Genomic DNA, 13,109 nt, shown 5'->3' with positions numbered 1-13,109 from the left:
GGAAAAGGGGAGGCAAGAATGGGTCATGTCTGGGGAACATTTAGCCTCACTGGGACCACAGCAGAAGCCTAGTGATGGGGAAGCCATTAATACCTTGGTAGCCTGGTTATTGTGATGCCTCCCTCCCATTGTGACTCACCTCTTCCCCATAACTGCTGGCTTCCAGAACAAGTTCATAATAGGGTGGAGGGTTGGGGGGGCCCCAGGTGGCCCTGGGACCCCCCATTATGGGTAACCCTTTCCAGCAAGGGACCCATTCCTGTTCAGGTCCTGGCCCTGAGAGCTGCCAGAACCTAGGCGAATATATCTTGATCTTTCTGGGCTTCATCATCTCCATCAACATTGGAATCAATGTGGTGACTCTGGTCAGGGCCTGGGTACTAGGGTCTCTGGGGGAGTCAGGAAATAGGTCAGGGAGATAACCAGAACCTTGGGTGGGGAGGGGTGGAGGAAGGGAAAGCCATGGGCTGGAGACCATGTTACAGGGTCCTTAGTGGTGAGAGGACCAGGTTGCCTGGTGTTTACTCTTTCCTTCTCCCTGACCCTCAGCTCCGGTGCCACCTTGGGGGCTCTCTGAACCACATATTCCATAATTTTTTTCAGGAAGGTAAGTGACAGGGTCTTGAGTGGGTCCCGGTCTACTTCTTTATCCCTCTTCCCTGGTCAAAGATGCAGGCATTCCCCGCCTCAGACCCTGGCTCTTTCTCAAGAATTCATGGTCTCCCTCAGGGATCTGTATGCCCCAGTAACTAGCCCTTGGCTCTGACATGGTTCCCATTTCTCTAGGGGATGTATGACATTTTCCAAGCTTCCGCTCACCTTCCCCTTCCCATTCTGCAGATAACACGCTCGAGCTGGCCCCAATCATTCCCAAGAAACAGCTCATCTGCAGGCCTCCAGCACTGAAGCAGACACGGAGACCTCCTGCCTATCAGGACCCTCCTGTCTGTAAAAACCCTCCTATTTGTCAAAATCCTACTATCTGTTGGAACCATTCTGTCTGTCAGAATTCTGCTGTCTGTCGGAATCTTGCTGTCCATCGGAACCCTGCTGTCTGTGACCTCTGCACTATGGACTCTGTGACTCTTGACCTGGCCCCCCCAGGCTCCTGCCGTCGGCACTCAGTTTTCTCACAAGAACCTAACCAATGTCTAGATGCCAGGCTTCCCAATGGAGATGACAAGGTTTCCCAGTCCTGGCACCCTGGATGTTGCCCTGACAATTGTCAATGTGACTGGGACTCTCCAATGCCTCAGGCACAATGGAAAGGGTTATCAGCTTGTCCCCCATTCCCTGGGGTCCATTTCCAACAATACCTGGGAAGATCAGCCAATGGGGTGGAAGCAAAGCCCAAGATGGGGCTGGAAGCTTGTGTGTACCCCATTAACCCCTCATCATATAATGCCGAGTCTCAGAGCTGCAAAGAGAGTACAGAACCAGACATGTATGGATGTTCCCCCCAGTTCTTCCACCGAGTAACAGTCAGCCCTCTAAGCTGCAAACCCTTGCCCGCCACAAACCATGTAACGTACAATGGCTGGAAAAAGAAGAGGCAGGTATGGGAAGCAAGTAGGGGTGTTGACAGCTTGCCCCATGCATGCCCCCCAGACTCTCTTGAAAAGCCAAGCCAGGACTGGGTGTACTACTCCCTGGAGGAGTAGTAGTGGAAAATAATAAAATAGAAAAATAAGAGGCAGCTTGCAGTTGGTGTCTGGGATTCCCTTGATCCTAGATACTGAGGATGATTTCATGGTGATAGAGCCTCATGGCCATTCAAAGTTGATGTGGTACTTTATAGCTTGCACAGTGCTTTCTTCACACCAACCCTGTGAGGGGGATGATAAGCCTTATTTTACTGATGAGGAAGCTGAAGCTGAGTGGCTAACGACATTGGGCTGATTTGTTTAAGGTAATAAAGCTAGCTAGGAGCAGAATGAGCCTCAAACCTAGATCTCCTTGACCCAATTGTATTTCTCTTCCTATTATTCCACACTGCCTCACACCAGATTAGAAATAGAGGGATAGATATGGAAAGATTGCACCTTCATTCCATACCATGAGCCATACCAACAGAGCCCAGAGGTCATAGCCTGCCTTTCTTTTCTGATTTCCTCAGAGCTACAGGGCCTTGTAGCTTTGTTCCTGTGTGGCTTAGAGCCACATCCTTTCTCCAACAGAAATTGAGTTAGGCACTCAGCCACAGTTCTTCCCCATTAGCCTCTGTCTCTTATACCTATACACCAACACCCTCAACCTTCCTCCCCCTTACATAGTGTTCTGATACTGTCTACATGAATAGCAGCAAGATCAGATACAGGCAAGTTTCTATATTCTTACTCCTAAAAAGAGAGATCTATTTATCTATCTATTCATCTATCTATGCCCTGACAGTCCCAATGAAGCCCTAGACCTGTTTTCCCAGGGGTGATATCTTATCCCCACCTCTACCCCAGAATCTCAGGATGTTATCTGAAGACTATGACACTCACAGTCCCTGGGTTGCAATTCACCGCTTCCCTCTTCTTCCTGTCTAAAATTCCTATTTCAAAATTGAAAACATAGGATCCCATTTCCCCCTAAAATGTCTAATTTTCATGCCCTGGATACAAGACTATCCTTAACTTAACCTGAGTCTTGCCCTTTCATCCACCTTTCAGAAATGGTTAGGTCATCCCCTACCTTTCCTTCTCACATAATAGTCAGAAGGAAGCAGCAGAGAAATGTAGCTGCCAACTGACAGAGGGAAGCTTTCATGAGGATGCTTCTGCTTGATGTTGCTTCCTCCCTCAGATTACTATCATTCTCCATCCATGTCTATCTCAATGTATCTCTCCACTATCAATTCAGATACTTTGTCTGCTAACCATCACTGCTCTAGAGACATTGTAGCTGTTGCTTCACAGTCCTCCCAAGATGAGTTAACCTTTCAGAACTCACAAGGTTTCTGGCAGGCTTGGTCTTACCTTGGAATATTTGTTTGCTTAAGCAAGCAAAGAACAAACACAAGAGGTAGAGGTAACCATGTGATCACAACTACATGGAGGCTGAGTGGGAGAGGCAGTCATGCCCTCCCTTACCCAACACGTGGAACAATGTTGAAATAGTCCACAGACAGAAAGCAAAAGAGAGAGATGGTGGGGAGGGGAGGTTTCATGTTGCTTCCTTTGTAGATCCACTGAGTTCTGTCTTGGCAATGAATTATGCTTTGTCATCTCCCATTTCAATCCCCTGAGTCATCAGCTCCTCTGTATTAGCAGCCAGTTAGGGGATTCTTCACTATCACACAGGGCAAGCCCCTCAGCAAGGAATCTCACATGGCAGAACCAGCTTTCATACGGTCAATTGGACCGGTACCAAGAGGGGAATATCTGCTTGCTCCAAGGAATCATCCCTATTGGCCAGTTCACTCATATTACACAAGTGGAAATGAATATAGACAGAAACCTGACTTTATACCTTTGCTTGCTGCAATCCTAGTAAGTTATATGTAGACTGAATCTTTGTACATCTAGTCTTTTTTCCCACAGACTTACATTAGCATTGTTCTTTATTTCAAGCTCTGTTGGGACTAATCTTTCATTGCTGGTGGCTCCCAACATTTAGGTTCTCAAAGCTTCTCTTACTGACCCTAAACCTTTATTTACCTTGTTCCCCTATCACCAGTTTAAGGACATGTAAGCAAACACTTCAAGTCCAGGAATCTTGTAGTGATGTCACACTAGTTGAATAATGTCCCACTTACATCTCTCAAGTTTTGGATTTCAGAGTTTCCTTCCAACTGTGTGAAGGGAGCACATCATATCTGAGGAGGGGAGGAATAAAAGAACAGTTAGTATGGGGTGTGGCTATTCAAAGAAGATGTTTTCTGTAAGGGGAACCTTGAGGTGAGTTTGGAAGGATAGCAAAGGGAAAAACTTGGATTGGCAGAGAGGAAGGGAATGGGAAAATAAGGGAGAATTACTGGAGACAGATGAGCTAAAAGAACCAAATCTGTTAATGGAGTGAGAGGAGGAAGCTAGAGACTGTGACTGAAGATTGGATCTGGATTAGACACATTAGCCGATAGCAAAGAAACATTCCCAGGCTAGAAATGGGTAGCAGGAGATCTGAAGGCATCTAGAATCTCTAGAGACCAGGCAAGAACATGAGGCAGCAGAAGAGAAGTAGAAGTGGGCCATTTCCCAGCAGCCCTGGAGTAGGGGGCTCCTTAGACCATCAGGGAGGGGAGGACTTACGGCCAGCTGAGAATGCTGGTTCCCTGTAATTTAATCAAAGTAACAGTAAGGAGCCACTGCAAACAGTGCCCTGTGGTAGACTCTGAGGGTAAAAAGATGAAACATTTTACAGGCCCTGACCTCAAGGAACTTGTATTCTCCTGGAGGGCAGGATATGGTATGTATGTGAATAAGTATAATACACTCTAAGGAGTGATGGCAAGAGATCCAGAGCAAGTTCTCCAGCAGAAATTGAGGAGGGTTAAGAACAACCCTCATAGCTGGGAGGTGAGGGTGGAGGGTGGGGAGGGAGAATAAGAGCACTGAGCTTTGAACTCATATTTCTGAAAGACACACATGAGCATGGGGGGATAGTTTCTGTTGAAAGACAACATGTCAAGTTCAGAAAACAGTGAGTAGAGAGTCCAGCTGGACTGAGGTGTAGTGTGAAAGAAGGAGAAAAATATGAAGTAAGACTTGAAAGGTAGTTTGGAGGCAGATTGTGGGGTTTTATTTAATGTCATGCTGAGAGTTCATGCTTTATCATATAGGCAAAAGGGAGCCAATTTCATTTTTTTGAGCAAGGTGGTAACAACGATTAGGCTTGGGCTTTAGGAAGATTATTTTGGATTGTTGGGAAAGGATGGATTGGAATGGGAAGCAATCAATCACAGAATCATGGAACTTCAGAGTTAGACCATATCCCTCCAAAAAAGGAAACCCTATTATGACTATAATACCTACCAGAGTTCCCAGTCTCCTCACAACAGCAACTAGTTTTCCCTAAAAGGGGGAAAAACTGTCCCCAAGACAGATTTGCCCCTGATTCTCTTGTCACAGTTGTGATCAACTAAGTGTGTGAAAGGACCCACCATATGGAATCAGGGCACCTTTTACTTGGTGGGTATCTGAAAACCACTCAAATCACCATACTCGACTAGACAAATTTCCATGTGGAGATGAGAGAGAGCGTGTGTGTGTGTGTGTGTGTGTGTGTGTGTGTGTGTGTGTGTAAAATATGCTACAACTGTATCCTTATTGAATATCTTTGCTATGTTAGGTCAAAGTAAATCTCCTTTTATTAACTGTTCAATGACTCACAAGGCTCTTATTTTATCCCCAAATCAAACCTGAGCTATCAAGATGCTAGCATCAGACCTTTACCTGATATTTGACATAGCCGGTAATTTGGACAAGAGGAAATGGCTTCATGGCTCTCTTCTTGGTTGAATTGGGGAAGGATCTGCAGATACAGCGTTAGATGACTGCATATGACTGCATAGCATACTTTTGATCCTGCCTCAAAACTCCCAAGTGCAGCCTTGCACCACAACAAAATTGGGAGATGTTCAGCAAAATAAATAAAAATGCAATCCAACAGGGTTGGTCCTGAGAAAGTATACTGAAGAAGTGCAGGACAGAAAGTAAATTGTTCCAGTTTTTAGGAAGGAAAAAACCTAACTCCCCAAACCATAAGAACTTGCAAAATATAAGTGACCAAAAATTATATTCCAACTCACAGAATACCCAAATGTAGCAAATGTAGTGTGATGAGTGGGCCCCATGTGTGTGCAAGGAGGGCTGTCCTTGATAGGGGTAGGAGTCACATGTATAGTGAGGCTCACTTGTGGCAAGGAGGGAGGCAGAAAAGATATCTGTAGCCTCTTTTCTCCCCACCCTTCTACAAGGGAGACTTTTATTCCTATCAAGAGGGAACGCAGGAATTTGGGGGTTTAAGACACCACTCTGCTCTCCTCAGATAGAGGGAGTACCAGTCTAGAAGTATGTCTATCTGCTCCCCTTAATTGTTGTTAGTCTAGGGAGATATGATCAAGTTCTGTCTAATTTTTTTTATCATTTTGTCATTTCTTCAGGGTAAGGAGACCCCAAGCTCTCTATCCAAGATTTGACCCCTTTCCCACCAAATACCATTTCCACAATAAACATACATAATGAATAGCAAAGAAGCCCTTTTATCCAAATCCTAGCAAAACAGAAATCAGAGAAGAATATGAACCAAACAATATATATAGTAAAGGAACTCTCAGGATAACTCAGCTTAACCAAGAGATCTTGATCAATCCAGAGTACTTGATCTCTCCCAAGGGGAAATTCCACAAACTCTCTAGAGTAGCAAGCTGAGAATTAGGAACAGGAAGGAGACTGCCAGCTCCTCTTGTGTCTTTTTTTTTCTTTTTTATTTAATATATTTAGTTTTCAGCATTGATTTTCACAAAAGTTTGAATTACAATTTTTTCCCCGTTTCTACCCTCCCCCCACTCCAAGATAGCGTATATTCTGGTTGCCCTGTTCCCCAGTCAGCCCTCCCTTCTGTCACCCTACTCCCCTCCCATCCCCTTTTCCCTTCCTTTCTTGTAGGGCAAGATAAATTTCTATGCCCCATTGCCTGTATATCTTATTTTCTAGTTGCATGCAAAAACTTTTTTTTTTGTTTTTGAACATCTGTTTTTAAAACTTTGAGTTCCAAATTCTCTCCCCTCTTCCCTTCCCACCCACCCTCCCTAAGAAGTCAAGCAATTCAACATAGGCTGTATGCATATCATTATGTATAACCCTTCCACAATACTCATGTTGTGAAAGACTAACTATATTTTGCTCCTTCCTAACCTATCCCCCTTTATTGAATTTTCTCCCTTGACCCTGTCCCCTTTCGAAAGTGTTTGTTTTTGATTACCTCCACCCCCATCTGCCCTCCCTTCTGTCATCCCCCCCTTTTTTATCTTCTTCCTCCTTTTTTCCTGTGGAGTAAGATACCCAATTGAGTATGTATGGTATTCCCTCCTCAGGTCAAATCTGATGAGAGCAAGATTCACTCATTCCCCCTCACCTGCCTTCTCTTCTCTTCCTACAGAACTGCTTTTTCTTTCCACTTTTATGCAAGATAATTTACCCCATTCTATCTCTCCCTATCTCCCTCTCTCAATATATTCCTCTCTCATCCCTTAATTTGACTTTATTTCTTTTAGATATCTTCCCTTCATCTTCAACTCACCCTGTGCCCCCCCCCTCTCTATATATATACACACACACATATACATACATACACACTCACATATACATATATATACATAAACATATATATATATGCATATTCCCTTCAGCTACCCTAATACTGAGGTCTCATGAATCATACACATCATCTTTCCATGTAGGAATATAAACAAAACAGTTCAACTTTAGTAAGTCCCTTGCAATTTCTTTTTCTTGTTCTCTTTCTTGTTTACCTTTTCATTCTTCTCTTGATTCTTGTGTTTGAAAGTCAAATTTTCTATTCAGCTCTGGTCTTTTCACTGAGAAAGCTTGAAAGTCCTCTATTTTATTGCAAGTCCATATTTTGCCTTGGAGCATAATACTCAGTTTTGCTGGGCAGGTGATTCTGGGTTTAATCCTAGCTCCATTGACCTCCGGAATATCGTATTCCAAGCCCTTCGGTCTCTTAATGTAGAAGCTGCTAGATCTTGGGTTATTCTGATTATGTTTCCACAATACTCAAATTGTTTCTTTCTGGCTGCTTGCAATATTTTCTCCTTGATCTGGGAGCTCTGGAATTTGGCAACAATATTCCCAGGAGATTTCTTTTTGGGATCTATTTGAGGAGGCAATCAGTGGATTCTTTCAATTTCTATTTTGCCCTCTGGCTCTAGAATATCAGGGCAGTTCTCCTTGATAATTTCTTGAAAGATGATATCTAGGCTCTTTTTTTGATCATGGCTTTCAGGTAGTCCAATTATTTTTAAATTATCTCTCCTGGATCTATTTTCCAGGTCAGTGGTTTTTCCAGTGAGGTATTTCACATTGTCTTCCATTTTTTCCTTCCTTTGGTTCTGTTTTATAATATCTTGATTTCTCATCAAGTCACTAGCTTCCACTTGCTCCAATCTAATTTTTAAGGTAGTATTTTCTTCAGTGGTCTTTTGGACCTCCTTTTCCATTTGGCTAATTCTTCCTTTTTAGGCATTCTTCTCCTCATTGGATTTTTGGAGCTCTTTTGCCATTTGAGTTAGTCTATTTTTTAAGGTGTTGTTTTCTTCAGTATATTTTCCAGTATTTTTGGGGGTCTCCTTTAGCAAGTCATTGATGTGTTTTTCATGGTTTTCTCGCATCCTACTCATTTCTCTTCCCAGTTTTTCCTCTACTTCTCTAACTTGCTTTTCCAAATCTTTTTTGAGCTCTTCCATGGCCTGAGACCAGTTCATGTTTTTCTTGGAGGCTTTTGTTGTAGGCTCTTTGACTTTGTTGACTTCTTCTAGCTGTGTGTTTTGGTCTTCTTTGTCACCAAAGAAAGATTCCAAAGTCTGAGACTGAATCTGGGTGTGTTTTTGCTGCCTGGCCATATTCCCAGCCAACTAACTTGACCCTTGAGTTTTTTAGCAGGGTATGACTGCTTGTAGAGTTAAGAGAACTATGTTCCAAGCTTGGGGGGATGTGCCAGCTCTGCCACACCAGCACTCCTCCTTCCCCAAGAACCCCCAACCTGGACTGGACTTAGATCTTCAGCAGGCTCTTCACTCCTGCTCTGATCCACCACTTAATTCCTCCAGGTGGGCCTGGGGCTGCAAGCAACTGCAGCTGTAGTTCTGTAGCTGTCCCACCTCCGCTGCCCCTGGGGCGGTGGCCTAACCATGAACTCCTTTTTTCACTCTGTCCCCAGCAGCTTTTCCCACTAACCTTCTCTGTTGTCTTTGGTGTTTGTGGGTTGAGAAGTCTGATAACTGCTGCAGCTCACTGATTCAGAGCACTAGGGCACGCTCCACCCGGCTCCTGGTCTGGTTGGTCTGGGCCGCCCATGCTGGGATCTGCTCCGCTCCGCTCCGCTCCCAGCTCCGTGCGGGATAGACCTCACTCAGAGACCATGCAGGCTGTCCTGGGCTGGAGCCCTCCTTTCCTCTGCTATTCTGTGGGTTCTGCAGTTCTAGAATTGGTTCAGAGCCATTTTTTATAGGTTTTTGGAGGGACCTGGCAGGGAGCTCATGCTCGTCCCTGCTTTCCAGCTGCCATCTTGGCTCTGCCCCCCCTGCCTTGTGTCTTTCCAGAGTCTTTTCCTTCTGCAACCTGAAGTGGCGTTGGCTTCTTCCATCTTCTCTCTCAAAGCTGGAAGTCCACTCAGTGCTACACTTTAAGAAGATTCTGGCTTGGAGAGTACAGAAGGAGAACTCCCAGGTGAAGAGTCCCCAACGGTGGGGACTGGCTGAGAATTGAAGCTGTTCACTCTCACCAACTCTATCTTTCATGAAGGGCAGGGCCTTCATCTCCACCAATAAAGAGAGAGTCCCATACCAATAGGCTTTGGGACAGGGACTGAGAGCATAATGTTAATTTGCAGTTTTCTAAACCAATATCCCATCCCACACCTCATCCCCATCCATTTTCTATTTGAGTTTGACAGCACTGTTGTATGGGAAGTCCTCTCATTGGGATAAAGAGCAGGCTCCTACTCATGTGAAGCAATTAGTGTTGGAGGAAGCCACCTGAAAAAAGCCTTGGTTGTTGTTGATTGTTCTGCAGAAGCTGGATTGCCAGCACAATAAAACTAAAAGTGAATTGGCCCAACACTTGATACAGCAACTAGGGACTAGATGCAGCAACTAGGGACCATGCAATGAAAGCTGAAGGGCAGCTTAATGGAGATAGTGTCCAGGACTGGCCAAGGCACAGCCAGACACCTCCCTCCCATATAGTCTCTGACCCAGAGATTCAGTTTCCAGAGGTTCCAGTTCTGCTGTATCCCTCTGAAATTGAGAGCATGAAAAATAAGAGTAGAAGTGAGGAAAGTAGGAATTTTTTTAAAAAGCCCCAGAATTACCTTATTATTACACCTAGGAGGAGGAAGATTCCCACCCCTGAGGGAGCAGGAGGTAATGGAACTGTGTGGTTGCGGGAGTTCAAACAGAAACCTGATGAGTCACCTGAAAAAAATGGCTCCTGAAAGCAAGGTCTAATGGAGCCAATGCTGAGGCACTCAGCTGAGTTCCACTGGCTTAGGCAGGTTAGCTAAGGATTTGTTACAGTCAGCTCAATTTATTAAGGGCCCCAGATGAAGACTGCCTTTTGTCCCTTTTTAGGCAGCTGAGATGGGCAATTATTTGGACTTGACCCCACAAAGATGAATTCTTTTTCCAGTCTATTCCCCCATAGACAGTGAAGTTCCTAAGGGACATTAGTTTGATAGATTGGATTTACGTCCTGCCCACCCCACACATAGACCCCATGGCTTGTCACAGCCTAAGACCAGCCTGTCTCAGAGGCAATCAGATCCAACCTTCTGAATAGAGCCCCATCAGAATGACTTCAGGCTTTAGCCATGGATCTCCTGGACCACTCTACAGGTGAGAAAGATGTCTAAATAGCTATGACTTGGACAAATAGTGCTGTCATTATAAATAGGCACTCTGGAAATGGGGAGAGGAGAGGACAATGACACCCTCTCCTAGGGGGAGCATTGGGCATGGCTCCTGAAACAGGAAAATAACTGCTAGTCAGCCTGTGGAGGTGCTAGTAAAACTGTAGGGGGAAGTTCAGCACCAGAGCAATGGGGGCCAGAGCTATGGTCCCACCCAAGTCTAAACCTTTAAATCTCCTGCCCCATTTAGATCGTTCAGGGGAGGTTACAGAGGACAGGGCTTGGGGAGAAGTGGTATACTGAACTCTTGGGAATCAGTTTCTGTGCAGAACCTTTCAGTAATCTCTGTGCATGTTACTGTGGGTAGTGCTAAAAGGCAACCCTTAGATTTATTCATATAGTTAACACTGAACAATATCAGGTCCCCAGAAGGGGAGAAAGATATTTCTTCTCCGGTGATGGATAAATCTGGCCTCAGACACTTACTAGCTATGTGACTCTGGGCAAGTCACTTAACCCTCTTTGCCTCAGTTTCCTCATCTATAAAATGAACTGGAGATGGAAATAGCAAATCACTCCAGTATCTTTGCCAAGAAAACCCCAAATGGGGTCACAAAGAGTCGAACATGACTGAAATGACTGAACAACAGCAAAAGCGATGGATACTTCATAATACCAGTTGTTCCTACAACAATCCTGTGTTACCAATGAGGAAGGCAAATGGCACCTAGCAGCATATAGTGAACTATAGGAGACTCAACCATTATCATTTCCATCATAGCAACTGTTCTCAACCTTGCCAACGAAGTAGACCAAGTAGCCCAGATCCAGGATTATTATGGGATTCATATGGGATTATTGACCTCACCAAAGCCTTTTTCACTACTCCTGTGGCTGAAACTAGTCAGGATCAGTTTTTCCCTGGGAAGGAGGCCAATATCTTCACTGTCCCTCCCCCAGGATACCAGAACTCTCTCTCATACTGCCAACATTATGGTAAGCCCTAGACTTTTCTGAGGGCTAACATGATAACTGGTCCAGATGCAGCCATGGTGGCAGAGGCCACAGATCAGAGGGCAGCTCATGTGAGACAAAGGGGTGGGAAATCAGCTCTAAGAAAATCCAGGGTCCAGCTTGTTCAGCCAAGTTTTGAGGAATATTGTGGAATATATTGTTGTTGTTGTTTGTCATTTGTTTTTGAAGAGGACCAATAGCATTACAGGTGATGTCTTGACTTGCTCTCGAACTGGATTTAAGTGAGACAGAGTTGCACAAAGTCATCAGTCTCACTCTCTCTTCCAGAGTCACTAAAGTCCAGTGGCAAGACAGAAGTCAGGATGATTCGTGTTGGCCCAAGATATAATGGATGACTTTGGCATCTTCAAGCATTCCACAGCAGCTGCTTTAGCCTTCTTCAGTACCATTGGAACAAAATGTTTCATCTACCCATTCCACCAGGGATAGACTGCACAAGCTTGGGGTGACCATCTTCCTCACTCACCAACAGGTTTGAGACCTGTCAGCAACCTTCAACCTAGTTTAGCCTACCTGCTGAGGTGGGGTGTATGGGATGTTCAAGGAGGACTAGCACCTCCCGTGTGAGAGCTTGCTGAGCCCTTCTTCAGGGCTGCTCATCCACCTTTGGCGTTTGTCTCTCACCCAACTCTCACCTGTGGCTCCAAGAAGCTGGAGCACTTGCAACGGCCATATATAAAGTTTTGGGGAAAAACCCAGATGATTTTAGGCATGATCTGGAATAAGCTTTTGACACATTCTTCCTTATGATATAAGAAGGAATCCCACAGTCTTATTTAGGTTTTAAAGAATCTACAATCCCCACCTGAGTATCCTGATGACCATCATTTACCAAGTCACCCACAAAGTCTTCCTCTTTCAAGTGGGGCCCAAGACACACTACAGCTCTCTAAGACCTAAAGCAGGTGGGGCAGCTAGATGGCAAACTGGCACTGGAGTCAGGAGGACCTGAATTCAAATATGGCCTCAGATTCTTGACACTTTAACTAGCTGTTTGACCCTGGGCAAGTCACTTAAACCTGATTGCCTCACCATTTAAAAAAAAAAAGACCTAAAGCGGGTTTCCCATGGCCTTTTCCCTTGAGTTCTTATGACCATGCAAGGCCTACTGTTCAGCTTCTGGTGCTGCAAAGCCCCAAAGAGGGCACTCAGCATACCACTTTTGAAAAGTTATTGCTTAGTTCCCTATCACTGGGCTCTAACTGCTACTGAATAAAGAATACAAGGTCGTACGACCACTCTTTGTCTAGAGCTGCCTATTATGGGTCGAATGGTACAAGGAGGTCTTTCTAATAAGATGGAGAGGTCACAGGGGGCTTCTAGTCTTAAATGGAAATGGTACATTCAAAAGCATGCCTGCCTGTATCCCTCCGATGATAGTGCCGTTCATGAAGAGGTGGTGATTATGTCAGACACAGAACCCTCTAGTACAGACCTTGGAACTCTGACCCTTCCTCCTGTTCTAATGGGCTCCTACCAGGAGTGTTCTGAGTTTCCAA

General features: G+C 44.8%; 1 protein-coding gene across 1 annotated transcript; it reads left to right on the top strand.

The window, feature by feature from the left end:
- Nucleotides 1–227: 227 nt before the first annotated feature.
- Nucleotides 228–1,661, top strand: LOC118857694 (spermatid maturation protein 1-like). The gene is made up of 3 exons (XM_036768265.1): nucleotides 228–365; nucleotides 550–607; nucleotides 841–1,661. Exons 1-3 carry the CDS (start codon nucleotides 228–230, stop codon nucleotides 1,659–1,661), a joined length of 1,017 nt encoding a protein of 338 aa, XP_036624160.1.
- Nucleotides 1,662–13,109: the final 11,448 nt, after the last annotated feature.

This window comes from Trichosurus vulpecula, chromosome 7, assembly GCF_011100635.1.
Source record: "Trichosurus vulpecula isolate mTriVul1 chromosome 7, mTriVul1.pri, whole genome shotgun sequence".
NCBI classification, from domain to species: Eukaryota; Metazoa; Chordata; class Mammalia; order Diprotodontia; family Phalangeridae; genus Trichosurus; species Trichosurus vulpecula.
This window is presented reverse-complemented; position numbering and strand designations above follow the sequence as displayed.